The sequence below is a fragment of the Pogoniulus pusillus genome, chromosome 15 (genome assembly GCF_015220805.1).
Source record: "Pogoniulus pusillus isolate bPogPus1 chromosome 15, bPogPus1.pri, whole genome shotgun sequence".
NCBI classification, from domain to species: Eukaryota; Metazoa; Chordata; class Aves; order Piciformes; family Lybiidae; genus Pogoniulus; species Pogoniulus pusillus.
In genome coordinates, this window is record NC_087278.1 from 9,398,514 (window position 1) to 9,414,335 (window position 15,822).

General features: G+C 56.8%; 2 protein-coding genes across 2 annotated transcripts; both read right to left on the reverse strand.

The window, feature by feature from the left end:
- Window positions 1-1,233: 1,233 nt before the first annotated feature.
- On the reverse strand, window positions 1,234-3,615 carry PDXP (pyridoxal phosphatase). Its single transcript, XM_064155291.1, has 2 exons — window positions 3,008-3,615; window positions 1,234-2,758 (listed from the first exon to the last, which is right to left on the reverse strand). Exons 1-2 carry the CDS (start codon window positions 3,582-3,584, stop codon window positions 2,433-2,435), a joined length of 903 nt encoding a protein of 300 aa, XP_064011361.1. The 5' UTR covers window positions 3,585-3,615; the 3' UTR covers window positions 1,234-2,432.
- A 533-nt stretch (window positions 3,616-4,148) lies between these two features.
- Window positions 4,149-14,155, reverse strand: SH3BP1 (SH3 domain binding protein 1). The gene is made up of 18 exons (XM_064154796.1): window positions 13,672-14,155; window positions 11,796-11,838; window positions 11,325-11,429; window positions 10,392-10,468; window positions 10,004-10,115; window positions 9,835-9,911; window positions 9,320-9,455; window positions 8,689-8,757; window positions 8,243-8,333; window positions 7,833-7,975; window positions 7,643-7,754; window positions 7,479-7,560; window positions 6,720-6,800; window positions 6,515-6,631; window positions 6,020-6,117; window positions 5,703-5,832; window positions 5,420-5,535; window positions 4,149-4,981 (listed from the first exon to the last, which is right to left on the reverse strand). The coding sequence occupies exons 1-18, from the start codon at window positions 13,731-13,733 to the stop codon at window positions 4,629-4,631; spliced, it is 2,004 nt and encodes a 667-aa protein (XP_064010866.1). The 5' UTR covers window positions 13,734-14,155; the 3' UTR covers window positions 4,149-4,628.
- Between the last annotated feature and the right edge of the window lie 1,667 nt (window positions 14,156-15,822).

Here is a 15,822-nt window from a genome sequence, read left to right on the forward strand (position 1 = left end):
AGGAAAATGAGCATCCACTGGAGGTGCTGGTGCTGTGCACAGTCACTGTACACATACACACACAACTCAGCCTATGTGATTTGCAGCCATATTGAGCACTCCCAGCTGTGGCTCCAGGTCACCACAGCAGCACTCTAAGTCTCTGCCTGACACAAGAACTGAGAGCTCTGAAAAATCAAATTGGACTCTGGTTGTCTCTAGTTAGTGGACACACTATGTCTAATGTTGTTCTGCTTGATGATGCAGCATTGGCCAGGCACTCATTAAACAAGTAAAGTCCTTTGGCTGTCTAATTAGAGACAAGACAGAGAAAAGGGACAGATAGATGCATACAAAGGGGACTAATTAAGATGGCAGGCAGTCTTCAGAGAGCTCTTCACAGATCTCTGTTTTGGAGGGCTGCTTCCCAGTGATTTTTTAAGGGAGGAGAAAAGACCCACCAGACATTCAGCACCTGAAATTATCCTAGGGCTAGTAAGTTGCACCAAGTTCTGCCATATGGACTGACACAGCACTTACACTGTGTTGTTGAGCTGAACAGCTGATTTCTCAAGCAGGAGCTGTAATCAACAGCTGTCAAAGGGGTCAGACAGAGGGAAAAATTTGCCTCCCATATGAGGGAGGTAAAGTACATTCAAGCAGCTTCAAACTCTTCTTACTCCATCTGTTTTTTCCCTCTTGGCTAGGACCACTGCAAACATAGGGAGAAAATGGTAAAACATGGAAAGCTAGAGTCTGGTGAAGATGACCTCCAGGTCACCTGTACAGTGACACCCACCTTCTGTTGAGAAGGGTCACAGCAAATCCTTACCTGGTCAGTTCTCAGCCCTCTTGCAAGCTACATGCAGGCAACAGAGATGGCACCTCCCTTCTGCCCTAGCTGAGCTGGGCACTGCTGTAGAGGGCCACACAGACCATTGGGGTCTACCTGACCAGCAGCAGGCAAACTTCAGAGACAGCACAAGTCACTGTTCTCCAACAAGGAATCACTCATTCTGTGAACTGCAAAGACAGATGGCAAAGATCACACCATTCACTACTCCAACTCATGTGGCTGGACCCTGTGCTCTATGCTCCACTGGCCACTTTCACTCATGATTCCAGTAACAGACAGCAGCAAACAGCATCTGGAAGACACAAGATGTTGTCAACCCCTCTTTTGTCTGCCCAGCAGCACCTCCTTGAGAAAGACCTTGCCACTTTCATGGGAGCACAAGTGAAGAAAGGAGGCCATTTCCAGCCTACGCTCACACTTTATTATATACAGAGACACGGTGAGTGTAAGAACATCAGCATGGGACATGGACAGCAAGGAAGGCCCAAAGCCACTGCCTCCTGTCCCCTTGGTGCAACCAGTCAGCATAATTTATACAAATAATACAATATCTGAATCATAAATAATTTTGATAAATAAGACCAAGAAATTTAAAAAAAAAAAATTAGAAAGACAAAGCAGCAAGGAATGATTCTGAGGGCTGTGACACACCCACAGCAGTGACAATACCACCACCATCTCACCCACACACTAGCAGCTGCAGCTCAGACCCCCATCAGCCCTTTTCTCTCACCATACCATGGCAGAATCCAATTGAGGAGAGGGAACTGGGGAGAGTTGCAAGGTTCATTACTGCTCTCTCTCCTTCACAAACCCCTTTGGAAAGGGCATTTGAAAACAAGATACAACTGCAAACCCGTTACGTGCAGTCACAGCTTGTCTGTTTGGCACAAAAGATACCCTCAAAACAGTCTCTTCCCTTTCTACAGGCCTTCAGATGGATACTGGCACAGTTAATAACCGAGGCAGGGCAGAGGGGTGTGGGGGGGCAACATCTCTAAGGAACAGGGGAGAGAAAGGATGAGGTAATGCTTCCTTACACTTGTGGGAGGCAGCGATGCTCTCCTTCATGGCTCCAGAGCTCAGGCATGCTCTTTCCACATGCCCTAGCACTGATGGAGACTGGATGGCTGACTGTGCCAGCCAGTTGCCTAGCAAGGAGGATGTTACCACAAGAACTGCAGGGATGCAGCTCAGAAGTTGATTTATGTGAGTGAAGGGACAGCAGTAAAAGGCCGCCACTGGTTATCCAAGACAAAAATAAGTGAGCCAGCCAGTCTCTAACCCCTGCAGGAGGAAGAAGCCACACAGACACACTGCTTGACCCCCCCTTGCAGCCTCAAGGCCTCCAGTTTTCTGCCAGAGATGCTGTCAGCTGGCATGAGGGAGAAGACTGTCCATCATGGGTAGCTATAAACACAAGGGAGACAGCTGGACCGGTCCCCTCCTGAAAACCCCCTCCATGCTGCCCCCAGAGAAGGGCGTTGGAATGTGAAGAAATCAGGAACTGTGGGAATAGGGCAGTGAGAGAGAAATGGGAACAGATGGAGATCTGGGATGAGGTACCTGACCCCTCTGCCCTCACATGTACAGACCACTACTCATCCAGACCCGGTATCAAGTCTGCAATGCTGTCCACGTAGTAATTGGGCACCAGATCCTTGGCAGCGGCGCTGTCACTGGCCATGTAGGCCTGCGCCTCTTCCAGGCGAGAGACACCTGTCAGGGTGAGGATGGTGGAGAGGCCGCAGTTCTTGCCGAAGAGGATGTCTGTCTCCAGGCGGTCTCCGACCATGAGGGTGCGGGCCGGGTCAACGCCGAAACGCTCCACGATGCAATCAAACATGTACCTATTTGGCTTCCCCACCACCAGTGCCTTGCGGCCCGAAGCGGTTTCCACAGCAGCTGTGAGGCTGCCAGTCCCTGAAAAACAGAGAGGATCAAAAACTCGTAGCCGCGGGGCTATCCGGCTGCCAGCTGCCGCCCCGGATCCCGCCACAGCAGGAGAGCCGCTGGTACCGCGGCTCCAGGAGCTGGCAGGGACGAGTAAGGTCAGCGCTGCGCGTCCTGCTCACGGGGCTGGGACAGCGAACCCAAATCAAGGTCTGCCCCGCCGGCCTTGGCCCCCGCAGACCCCCGGGGCAGGAAAAGAGGGAGGGGAGCGAGGCTCACCAGGGGTGCGCTGGCCGTCGCTGAGCGGGTGCCAGGGGTCGGGATCGGTGGCCACCAGGAGGCACTGCGGGTCGCGCAGGTAGCCGCAGGCCTGCGCCAGCTTGGCGAAGGTGAACTGGTCGTCGTAGCCCACCAGCACGGCCCGCACGGGCTCCGCGGAGGCTGACTCGCCCTCGCCCGCCAGGCGCAGGCCGGCATCGCGCACCTCACCACGCAGCCCCTCGCCGCCCATCACGAAGACACGGCCGTTCCCGCTGCCGTTTCCCCCGCCGCCGAGCAGGCGCTGGCGGAGAAAGAGCGCGGAGCAGAGCGCGGAGCTGAAGACGTGCTCGGCGCGGACGCCACGGAAACCGAGACGGCTGAAGCGCCGCTCCAGCTCCGCCACGGAGCGGCGGCTGTTGTTGCTGACGAAGAAGGCAGCCTTGCCGCTGCGCCGCAGCCGCTCCAGCAGCTCGGGGGCGCCGGGGACAGCGCGCTCGCCCGCCCACAGGACGCCGTCGCAGTCGAAGAGCAGCCCCTGCGCCGGGCCCAGCACCTCCCGCAGCCCTGCGCCGCTCAGCCGCCGGCAGCTCGCCATGCCGCCGCCGCCGCTGCAGCCGGCCGGCTGCCCCGGCCCGGCCCGCCCCGCCAGCCCGCAATCACCGCCCCCTGCCCGGCCAGCAGCACCAATGGGGGCGAGGGGCGCTCCGAGCGGCAGCCGCTCTGCCCTGTCGCCCTCGAGGGGAGGGGGCGAGGCCGAGCAGCTCCTAAAGTGACAGTCGTCTCGTCCTGTTAGCTGCAGAGAGAGGCGGTGAGGAGGCGGGACAGAGCCTGAGCGCGCTTGACGATTGGCTAAAGCCACTGTCCCCCCCGAGCACCTCCTCCCCGAGTGAAGGCGCGGCGGCAGGGCGTCCCCTGTTGCCCGGCCAGGTTTGTGCGTGTCGGTGAGGACCGGTGGGCAGCGGTGGAGCATTACCCCTTGCCAAGTCTGACTCCGCTGGTGGGGCTAGCTGGCGGCCCTCTCGCCCTAGGACTGAGCCGTGCCTCTCTGCGTTGCCGTCCACGGGAAGCTTCCCTTCCATCCCTCCGGCTGCATCCTGTGCGCTGGGTGGTCTCCGGCGCCTCAGGCTGCCTGCGGCCGTGACACCAGCTCCTTAAATAATTAAGTTGCAAAACGTATTTATTTGCTTATTTCTGCCTGTGCCCATGTATTCCGGAGGGCGCACGTTTTAAGGCAAAGTGGGGCGGAAAAGGCTGGGTTTGTGGCTCTGAGCCTGCAAACAGCCCCATTGGGCCGAGCTGCCCATGCCACCCCAGAATTCACTGCCCTGTGTCACCTCTTCCTACCCTCTGGGACCCCATGGGGACCTGAAGGGGTGGCTGACCCGCGGGAGAGGGATTCTGGACAGGAACCTGCGTCCCGTAGGAGTGGGCAGACCCTGGCAGAGGGACTGATGGTGCAAGAAGAAGGCTCTGTGGGTATGGGAGAGCGAGAGGAGTCAGGCAGAGCAAGATAGAAAAGGTGGAGGGGTGTGTTGTCCTTCATGCCACTCCAGTGCATCCACAGTGCCTGCTGGGTTCCAGAAGGGCACTGGACTCCATCTTCCTGGCCCTGCGGTGCTTCTGTGCCCCCCCACCCTGCTCAGTTCTCCAGAGGCTGTGCTGCTGGTGGTGGTGTGGCTGGGGGGCTCCTTTCTCCTGAAGGCAGTGGCTGTCCCTCATCCGTGTCTCTCAGGGCACAGTCCGCAGCAGCCACCACATCGACCTCGCTAGTGGGAGGCCGAGGGGAGGCCGGAGCCTCTCGGCTCAGGCGCCGTGCTGGCTGGGGAGGCAGCGGTGGTGGGACAGAAGGGGCTCGGCTGGGCAGCCCAGCTGTCCGTCGTGGCCGGGCTTTGGGGCTGGTTGTGTGCTCAGGGGCTGCTGGGGCAGGAACTGTGCTCCGAGGCTGGGCCGTGGGTGGTGGCATCATGGGTCGGGCTGGAGCTGGGCGCTTGCCTGGAAAGAAAGCTGGTGTGGGCTGGGGTCCCCTCTGCCAGGGTCTCTCCCCAGAGCAGAAGGGGCTGCAGTGCCAGCCACGGGTCAGGCAGGAGGCCAAAGGCAGGCTGATGAATAATCTTCCTCTCGGCAGCTTCCCCTGCTTCAAACTTGAGCAAATGACCCAAACTTTTCCTGCCCTCAACCCTTCACAAGAGGCTGTGAGATTTGGCACCTCTTTAACAGGGGTAACTCCAAACCTGCAGTCACACTTCAGCTGAGGGTGGAACAAGCAACAAGAGGCTAGATCCTGGTCGTGCTACCTGGACCCGAGGCCTGTCTTCTCATTTGGTGGCAGGCACCCTTTATGCAGCAAATGATGTGATGAAGGCAAATGAGAGGAGGTGCTGTTGGGGTGGTGTCATCTGCCCAGCACTGTGCTGTCCAGGGCACCCTAACCTTTGTGGGTGCTGTCATCAGTTTTCTGCAGAGCTGGTGGTCCTGTGGCTTCAAGAGATGGTCTGGTCACTGCTAGAGATACAGGCTGGGATTTGGCCTCAGGGTCCTTCAAGGTGCTGTGTGGAGAAGGGGGCAAATCAGGCTTCACTCAGGCACAACGGTACTGGCTGCAAGGTACTTTGTGTCTGTAAGGTAAGGGCACAGCCCATGGTATGGGATGGGATGGGGAGATGACATGGGGAGAGCTGGGACAGCCAGAGCCTCCAGCTCCCACCTAACTTACACCTCTCCATCCAGGAGAGTAGGAGTGCCAGTTGGAGGGGGCTCAGGGGACAGTTCTTCCACAAGGGTGGCCTCACCATGTCCACAGTTTGCAGGTGGCATAAACATGCCCGAGACGTTGAAGTCAGTCTCTGTGTAGAGAGAAAGGAGAGGACCCCACAAGGGAGTGTTGCCAACCAAAGCTTCCCCCAGTGACTCCACACTGGGAAACTGGAGCATCCTCCCTGCTTCCATTCTCCTGAGAATGGAAAGATGTCCCTTTCTCTTCCTCCTTACTTACCCTGGACTATGATACCCCAGGCAAGGCCCTAGACCTACCTCCAGGGAAGAGAGTGTCTGCGTTCTGGATGAGGGCTTCCACCACACTGACCACCTGGATGGAGGAAACTGAGGCCAAGTCCAGTTGCACAGAATCTCTGAAAAGAGAGGGATGTGGAAGGCATCAAAAAAGGGTTCTCTGGGCATCAGCACTTTGGCTGTTCATTCATGGGGGTGCAGAGCTGAAGAGGGAGACAGCCAAGCTAAGAGGTGTGATGGGGCAGGAGGCAGGCCTTGTTTTCTCTCCTGGAAATCTTGGTCTGGTGCCCTGGATGCCAGCCTCCTCCTCTGCTACTTCGTGGAGTGGCTAAGAAGACATGTGCTTGGTGAGGGGGACTGTATGTACAAGGGACAGGACTTGAGGATGGAAAAAAGGTGCAGGTGCTTTGGACCGGCTTGAAGGCTGCTGGATCAGCTTTTCCCAAGGTGTTTGTGTTAAGAGCATCCCAGCTGGGGCTGTGGAACTGCCTCCCACCCCTGCGAGCCAGGCCTTACCCTGTGCTCTGCTGTGACCACAGGAGGTTGGGGCCCAGCACGATGGCAATGTTACTGGGGGTCATTTTATTCACCTCCTGGTGTTCAGCCAGCTTGGCTAAGAACTTGATCAGATACCTGTGGTGTAAAGAGAGGGTGAGTGGGCAGTAAGTGGTTGCCTGTGGTGACTGCTAGGGGCTGGGGAAGCCCTGTCCCTGCAAAACACCTCAGATTGTTGTAGCTGTCCCGGGGCAGGTGGCTGCAGGTGTCTCGCAGGCTTTGTACACGGCTGTCAGCATCCTTTAAGCTGCAAGAGAGAGGAAGGAGTGGAGAGCTCAGCCTGCTCCCTAAGCAGAGGGACACTGTGCCAGGGAGTGAGGCATGCTGGACATAGCCCTGGGGATGGAAATGCCTTGCTGCTGCCTTTACTGGGCAGCTAAGTAGGCATCCACAGAGGACAAAATTTCACCCCCAAAGGCTCAGAGGGATTTAGTGTGGTGATATAAATGTAGCTTGTGAGTGGGCCTGGGGGTGAGCACCACCTTGCTTCACCACCTTATTTCACTGTGACCTGGGGGCTCATTGGCACTGGACACATTGCTTCAAAAAAAGCCTTTCTCCAGGGTTTTTGTTCTGCCTCTTCCACAGCCCCTTCTATCCTGAAAGCAAGATCCCAAGATGGAATTGAGAGCTGGTAAGGTGGGGCTCACAGTGTTGACGCCAAATAGGTCTTCACAGACAGCTCTTGCCATCAAAAAGGCAAGGCTTTTGCCCTTGCCCTGCCATGCCTTCTATTGCTGTTCTCTCAGATTTTGGGCTGTGAGGATTTCTGCCAAGCATGGGACAGACCAGAGGCTGCATTCACATCGCCCCACATGGCAAACAAAGTCAAGTAGCTCTGCTCTGAGTGGTGGGAGGGGTGGAAAGGGGTGTTTGGGAGCTTTCTGGGCCCTGTCAGGCTTTTCTACCCAACACCCAGACCCACCTGGCCACTTTGACCCATTCATTATAGAGCTCAAAGGTCATCAAAGGCTGTGGCAGCTCCCGCAGGTAGGATTTCAGTGCACCTGGGAAGGGGAGCAGGAAGGGTGATGGAGGCTGGGGAAGGCAGGGACTGCCTGAGTCCCCCCCTGCCTCACCAGCACCCACCAGCCACAGCGTGGGGGTCTGAGTAAAACTCCTCCAGAGCGTTGGAGCCACTGGCTAAGCTGCTCTTCAGCTTCCTCAGCACAGAGGCACCCGCTGCCAGCCGGAAGAGTCCCTGGGGATGGCACAAAGAGGGAAGGGGTGTGTGGGGCTGCATTCTGGGGAGGGGGGAGGTGGGGGGAGCACTGCCTACCTCCTCCCTCATGCCAGAGGCCAGCAGCATCATGACACAGGCTTCAATGGGCAGTGCGATCTCCCGGCCCAAGCTCTTGAGGTGTGTCTCTAGAGGTACACCATAGTACCCTGCCACTGAGCTGTCTGCAGTGGCAGAGGGCTCTGGAACACAGGCACAGGGAGGTGAATGTCAGGAGGGACTGTGGTCACCACATTTCACTCCTAGCTGAGCCTGGCTGTGCAGAGGCAGATGTAAGGTAGGCAGCATCTCTAGCCCAACTTATGCTGTGGTCCCCATCCCACCAACCCAAGTGGGAGACAAGGGCAGGTGCGGGGAAGGAAAACCTGCCTGTCCCAGCCCCACTGGCCATGCTCCCGTTCCCCAGGCTCAGGCTGCAGCCCTCTCTGAGCCGCATGGATGGAGGGTACCTGTCTGGCTGTGGCTTTCCTTCAGTTCTGCCAGAGCAGAGTCCAGGTATCCCAGGGACTGCCGGTGGTACTGGGCTTGGATTTCCAGCAGCTGCCAGACAGGAGACAGGGAAACAGTACTGGTTAGCAGTTGTTTAGCCCCTCTTGGTGAGACTCTCATCCTCAGAACGTTGCATCCACACATGGACAGGGTGAAGGGGGAGCTGCAGATGGAATGCTCCCAGGGTTCACAGGACCATGTAGAGGGCAAATTGGAGAGGAGGCATCACAAGACAAGCTGCTCTGTTCAGAATTGGTGCTAACGGTGGCACTAACCCACAGTGCACATCTGCTGATGCCAGGGACAGTGCCTTGCCCTGGTCAGAGGGCTTGGTCTCTGTGGCAACAAGGCTAAGCTCAGATGAACCGCAGGAGATATTCATGGTCAGAAGTGTGTGAGGACTTACTTTGATGAAGTGGCTGGCATAGCTGTCCTCTTTGGTGGAGAAGTGGTAGAGGTCAGCCATGTACTCATCCTGGGAAGGGAGACACAGAGAAGAACAATCTTCCACATCCTCCCTGGTGCCCAGATGTGTTCTTTGGGTCTGGTGGGGAGGCAGGCTGGGACTGAGGGGATTCTTTCTTGCCTGAAGCACTTGGATTTGAGGCAGTGACCTGCCCTATGAACAGGGTCCCAGCTCAAGTGTCTCAGAGACAAGAGGTACCTGAACCTCCAGCTCTGGTGAGCCTGTGAGCTCTGCCAGACAAGGACAGGACTTTTCAAAGTGACAGGGCATAAGTGTGGAAGCTGATGCAAAGGTCCTTTATCACCCATTGCAGACAACAGCTTGGCAGGGTCCCAGACCAAAGGGATCCCATAAACTCCTTACCATAGCCCCCTGAACCTCCTATCTGCACCAGCTTGTGCTTTGAATCTTTTACTCTTCTTCCCTGGCCTTGGGGCATCTACTGATTTCTGCTCCTGAAGGGACTGTCTTGCTGCTGGCTGCATGGGGCCACCTTGGATGGAGCCTGCGGAGAGGAGCAGGTCTCTAACATTGAAGCTGTCCCATAGGGCAGAGTGAATAATGTTCTCACCTTGCACTGCTCCACCTTCCTCTTCACCTCCTCTTCCTCTTCCTTCAAGATCTCCAGTTTGTTGGCAGCAGAAGATGCCCCAGGGCCAGCACCAGTGCCAACACTGTTACTGGAGTTCTTGGCAGCTTGGTTCAGCCTTTGCGGTGGGAGAGACAAGGCACATGAATGGCCTTAGTGTTAGGGACAAGGAGTAGGATGGGTGTACAAAAGGGCTACCCTGCAAGGGTTGGAGCAGGATGATCTTCCTGGCACTGAGTGGTGTTGGGGCACTTTGCTGCCTTTGGCAACGGCACTGCCCTTCTCTCCTGGGCTGTGGAGCCAGCAGCTCAGTCCAGAGTGGGAGGCACCCACAGAGAGGGGCTGGATGGGCACTCCCAAAGACCTGTTGCCTCTTCCACTTCACCCCCAGCTCTTAGAAATTGATTCCTCAAGGCAGTCATCTTCCTCTCTTCCCAAGCCTTGCTAGGGGCTGTGCCCTGTATGCCCTGGCCCCCTGGCTGCAGTGTGCCACATACCTGCTTTTGATGGCGTTCCAGTCAGAAATCAACTTCTGGAGGGTCTTCTTGCGCTTCAGGATGATGGGAAGTTCCTCCTGGGAGAGAGAGAGGCCAGAGTAAGTGGAAGAGGACTGGGGGCAGAGCAGGTGAGTCAGGAGAGCAGAGCTGGAAGAGTGGCCAGGGCTACCTCGCTAAGTTTGTTGAGTGGCTGCAGGACATCGTGCTCCAGGGTGATCTCAAACTCAGCCAGGATTTTGGCCAGTGAGCTCTCTATGCAGCAGCCCATCTCCAGGGCTTTCCTGTGTGGAGACAGAGGTGAGCTGACTGCTGGCTGGAGCCATGAGCCAATACTGTACCTATTACCAATGTGGGACCCTGGGCCAGCCCCCATGCCCCTCAGCCCAGATGGAGGCTGAAAGTGGTGGCTGTCCCCTCACTCAGTGTCATTGTTTGCTCCGAGGACAGGGGTTGACAGCTTAGCTTGGCTGTGGGAGCCCCTGAGACAAGACAGTGGCTCTGGCAGGGTCTGGCTCCTTTTGGGGTCACCCATGGCACTTCCTCTCACCAGTGCTTACCCGAGGCTAGACTCTGTGTCCAGTTCCTTGAAGCTCTCAGCCATCGTCGTGGACAGAGCCATCAAGGGCAGCTTCTTCTACATGGAGCCAAGGATTTGGGAAAGGAATGGTGAGCTGGCATGTGGCAGTTCCCTCCCCCAAAGCATGCCACCATGGCAGAGGAGCAAGTGGCCAAGTTTGCATTGCCTCTCTCTATCTGCCCCAGGCCCACCCAGCCTGTTGACCCTGGGGCCTAAAGAGGGGCCCTTTGGATGTCCCTTCAGCCAAAGTCAGGATCCAGCCAGCTGAGCAAGGCACCAAGGCTCCAGCTTTAGTTAGAGAGCTTCCAGTCTTCTCTCAAATAGTCTCCCGTGGAGGACTGTGACACTGATGGAGGCCTTCACCAAGCCTAGCCCTGCCATGGCTTCAGTGTGTGGAGGAGTTTAATCACAGGCAGTAATTAAGGCAAGGTGGAGCTTGTCAGATTGCTGAGGAGAGTAGACCACAGAATCAGGGGAGAGTAAGGGAGGTGCAGGACATCTACTGTTTGCTTCCCAGGTGAGGGCTGGTGAGCACCAGCCGGGAAGAGGGCAGCAGGTTCAAAGCAAGGAGGAAGTGGTGGCACCACTGTGCCCAGCCATGCTGTGGTGCTCCTCAGTGCAGGTCACCGTCTGTGCCAGAGGCTCCCGGGGGTTCAGGAAAGGACAGGACTTTGGAGGGCTTCCTAACACAAAACCACCTCTGTCCCAGGAAGCCTTAAGTTGGCGGTGACTGGCAGGGCTGTCCTGTTCTGCTCTGCCTGAGCACAGGCTGGCGGCCAGCTGCTGGAGATGGGACCTGGGCTGGATTTTGGGCCACTCTGGCAAAGCCTGCAAAGCAGGGGCTTGGTGTCCCCTCTGCCTGCGGGGGACAGAGCTGAGGCAGCACAGGCTGCAGTGGGAGGACTCTACTCACCACTCGCTTGTCCATCTCAGCGCCACATTGCCCCTGCAGGCAGGCTTGGAGCCTCTTGGACACGCTGTGAGCTGCTCGCTTGGCTGGCTCGATCCTCTGTTCGATCTGGGGCAGAAAGGGGAACTGGGGAAGCTCTTCTGCCAGCTGTGGGCACCCCGAGGCCATCTGCCCAGCACCCAGCTCTGAACTTGGGTGGCCCACCCAGCATCCTCAGTCCAGAGAAAAGGGAGTACAGCTCCTGGTCAGGATTTACCCCTCTATGAGCAGCTGGGGAAGCCCTTTCCTGTAGCAGGAGTCTGCCTTTCCCTTATCTATGTGGTTCTGGAATCACCCTCCAGCAGGCAGGCAGGCAGGCAGATCCCAGCCCCATGAGTGGGATGTGCCAGCAGGGCAAATCACAGGCAGGATCGGGGCAGGATCCCACACCCAGGCACAAGCAGGCACACGCCCATGGCCCAGCCTGCCCCTCACCTGCACCAGATCTTCTGGCAGGAGCTCAGTTGCTTCTTGGGCTCTGTGGAGGAAGGAGAGAGAGCCATCAGCAGGTGAGGGTGATGTCCTCACAGCCTCCCTGGGAAAGGTGGTCCTTGTGTATCCCACCTGCCCTGCTTTGGGCTCCTGGGGAGCAGGAGATGCTGGCTGTGGCCTGGACCATCATACACAAAGCTATAGGCAGAATGAGCCCAGGGGGATGAGAACAGCAGGGCAGCCAACCTTGCTGGCTGGTGGAGACTCCATCAGACATGGCTTCCAGTTCAGAGCACCACAGCCAAAACATCCAGATGTGACCTATTTTTTGGAGAAAGGGTGCCTAGCAGGGCCACTGCAGGGGGGAGAGTTCATTGGTGAAACTTTCTACCCCTGGATGCCCACCTCTCCTCTGAAAGCAGACCAGGACAGTGCTGGTGGAGCCTGGCACGTGTCTTTGCAGGCCAAGGTAGCCACCAGCTGTGGGGCTGCTGATGCTGGAGCAACAATATCTTTGTCATCAAGCTGAGGGACTGAGACCAGCACCAACCCCTCCAGAAATGCCTGCATGAAACCAGCTTTTTGAATGGTTTTGCAGCAGCTGTTAGAAACTAATCTGGCAAAGGAAACTTCTGGCTTGCAGCAGATGCTGCTCAGAATGGGATTCAAGCCCCTCCAGCTGCAATCACCACCAAGCCTTCCTGGTGCCTCCAACAGAAGCAATCTGGTTTCACAGCCCCCTGCCATTGCCCTGAGAACCCAGTTTGCTTTCCCTCTGCTGCTACTACTTTTTCCACAGTTGATGTTTCTCTTTTCAGCATCCACCAGGGCTGATGTGGGACGAGGCTGTGGAGCCACAGGAAACGGGGGTGGCTTGGTTGAAGGCAAGCAAAACCACGTGAGAGCGTGGCCCGTGGAGGAGAGGCTCTGCAGCGGGTGATGAGCTTGCTCTTAGGCTGCATGAGCTGCTTCAGACCTCCTGCTAGCTGGGCATTAAGCAAAAAGGAGGCACGTCTAATGTGGAGATAAGAAATTTTGGGGAGAGCAGGGATGAGAATGAGGATCATGTTTTCCCCTGGGGAATGCAAGAAGAGCAAGTGTCTACCTAGAAGCTTCCCTGCAGCTAGTCTGCTGGGCTGGCTGAAAGACCTCAGTGGTCCAGGGAACATGGTTGGTGTTGCTCAGTCTCCCCAGTGCTAGGGAACCTGTGGACTATAGGAAAGAAAAAGCGAGGGGGCTGGGAAGGGAGGGCCCAGCCCTGTAATTTCGGTTCTGAGTTTTGCAAGGGCAAAGGTTTGGAAAGCCGAAGAGAAAATAAGGAAGCAGTGAAGGTAGAATGGGGCAGAGAGATTTCTGTAAAGCTGAAGTCCTCCATAGGTGCTCTGAGAATCCCTGATCCTGTCCTTGAAGAGCATCCCAGGACACTCCTGCTGCTGGGCTGGTTTAGAGCTATGTAGGACAGCTGACTCCTGTGGGGCAACCCAGGCTCAGTGTGGAGGGAAGTTCCCAGCTCCTAATACCCTCCTGGTCACCACAGGACCAATAATTTGTGGCTGGAAGGTGACTTCCCATTGCCCTCACATCCCAGGGAAGCCAAGCTTGGGAAAGGCCTGTTTCTAGGTGGACACAGCATCTGTGGGCCCCGAGAGAGGTAGCCAGGCTTGGGGATCATGTCCCTGCTCCACTGCAGCCTGCCTGCTGCCCTGTGGGCACCAGTGAGCCACAGTCCCTCGGCTCATGCCGAAGATGCCCTAAACCCAGTGTTGTTCCCCCTTTTCCCTGGCCACTGGCCCTGGAGGACAGCCCAGCCTCAGTGCAAGCCCTCCAGGAACCGCATCCCAACCCCTCAGAACCTTTTGGCACAGGTAGAAGTCCTTACCGGCTGCTGATGTTGGGATGGGACAGCTGCTGCCGCATCCGATTGAACTGCCTCTTCATCATCTTCAGAGCCGGGAAGGGGCCACCAGAGCTGCTCCGCTTGGCTGTGCCCACGTAGCACCCTTTGGCTGCTCTGCCCCTTGCTTTTCCCTGAGGACTTCTCCCTCTTTGCTCCTCTCCTTCCTCCTTCTCTTGTTCCCCCTTTTTCTGTCACTCTGGCTGCTGCTCTCCCTCAGTCCTCTCCAGGGGTACCCTCTCTGCTTTCTCTTCCCCTCTCGGACTCCTTTCACTTGCTTCTTCTCCTCTTCTGAGCTTCCTTCCTCCTGTCCACCCCTTTGCTGCAGATCAGGTAAGAGCAGTTCAGGGCTCCTGCTCCGCTCTGTGTTCCTGTCACCACCCCACAAGTATAAATAACTTCAGCCCAGCCTTAAAGGGGAAATATTATTACAGCAAACACGTAACAAGGCAGGACAAGCACACGCCGCAGCTGAGCCCGAGCGAAGGGCCCACGCTCTGTCTTTCTGTTTCAGCTAGGCTGTTTTTTTCCCCTCCTTGCCTTGCCCACCTCCAGCTGTGCTGTTGGGCAGCCCATGGCTGATGCACATCCTGCTCTACCTGGCCACCCTGCCTCTGCCAACACCCTTTGGCTCCGGCTCCAGGCTTGTGGGTGCAACTCTATCTCCTTCCCCCTGCAACATTTTCCCTGTGCCATGACAAAAGCAGGAGGACAAGCAGCAAAGCCATCCCTGCATCCAGCCCTCCCTGCTGTCACTGAGGCTCTTCAGAGCCACCGCAAAGCTGCGGCCAAGGGCTGTTGCCCTGTGCCCTAGGGTGGGCCCCTTCCTCCCTGCTCCCTCACTGCTGGCAGAGCTCCTCTGAGCAGGGTGGCTGGGCCATGTGCAGGGCAGCAGTGCCCAGGGTGGCTGGGCCAAGTTCAGGGCAGCAGTGCCTGCACACAGTTGCACAGAGACCACAAACTCCTGGTTGCCAGACCTGGGTGCTGCCTGCTGTCTGCAGAGCTGCACCAAGGCTCATCTATTTAGTTGGTTTTTACCTTTTCTAAGAACAATGTCCCCCACACCACCACCACAAATTTTGCTCCTGGCTGTGTGAGATTTAATTCCTGTCTTATCTCTAGCTGCCTGCAGCTAGGACTTTCCTCCTCCTGGCACCTAAAATGGAGGTTGCTGTTTGGGTTACATGGCTGCCCAAGGAACTAGCACCTTAGCCCAGATGGGAAGTGGTCAGCTTGTAGGCGTATGACACAAAGAGCAAAGAAGAAAGAGGTGAAAGGGCCACCTGAAGCCTGAGAAGCAGTATTTTTGGGGTTGCTGGTCTGTGCTCCTTGCGGGGGTCAGGGGATGGTGGGAGGAGAGCAGGAAGGGAGGCTGAGTCTCCAGTGAGACTAACAAAGTGGTGCTGGCAGCCGTTTCCAAGTGGGGAGTGGGTGAGGGAGCACTGCTCTCCCTGCCCAAAACACAAGGCTGCTCTAAACCTGTGGCCAAGCATCTCTAATCTCACAGCCAGGTGCCCTGCAGGGGCTCCATTTAACAGGCAGTGTTAAAGCCAGCAAGGCCTTCACTTTGCTGGTGAAAGCCAGCAAGGCTTTCAAGCACCTGTGCAGACACAGAAAAGCACCTGCCTGACCCTCACTAACACCCAAGCTCTGCTCCCTTTCACCCCGTGCAGAGATCAGCTCCCAGCCTCTGGCTGCTGGTTGCCAGAACAGATCCCACCCACGGCAACCCAGCAGCAAAGCTGCCCCACAGAGCCACTTCCGAGGCAGCCCTGGGGAAGGGGAGGAAGTGTGGTTAAAAGCAGTGGTGAAGCTGCAAACAGCCCTGCAGGGCACAAAATAAAGCTCACACCTTGCTCCCTGAAACACTGACCCCTGCCCACTTCCTCCCCCGGGGAGGGAGGAAGTGGGCTGCAATCAGCTCCCAGGCTGGAAGGGACTCTGCTCTCAAACAGGAATTGAGAGCAGCTGGGGGACTTCCACCGTGGCCTCCTCTTGCTCATGGGAGAGGTGAAATCTCCCTAGCATGGCCTCAGCTGTCTCTGGGATGAGTTACAGGATTGCAGGGGCAATGGGACTTGAGCTGCAAATGGTGAGGGGAAATGCCTTCCTTGTCAGAGAAGCAGAGGGAGAGGC

Excerpts from the sequence above, each read along its gene's own strand:
- PDXP (XM_064155291.1), bottom strand. The coding sequence starts at position 3,584 with ATGGCGAGCTGCCGGCGGCTGAGCGGCGCAGGGCTGCGGGAGGTGCTG. Across the intron at positions 2,759-3,007 it reads CGACGGCCAGCGCACCCCTG|GGACTGGCAGCCTCACAGCT; the intron begins GTGAGCCTCGCT and ends TCTGTTTTTCAG.
- SH3BP1 (XM_064154796.1), bottom strand. The coding sequence starts at position 13,733 with ATGATGAAGAGGCAGTTCAATCGGATGCGGCAGCAGCTGTCCCATCCC. Across the intron at positions 10,469-11,324 it reads CTGAGATGGACAAGCGAGTG|AAGAAGCTGCCCTTGATGGC; the intron begins GTGAGTAGAGTC and ends GGCTCCATGTAG. Across the intron at positions 8,758-9,319 it reads GGAAGGTGGAGCAGTGCAAG|GATGAGTACATGGCTGACCT; the intron begins GTGAGAACATTA and ends CTCCCTTCCCAG.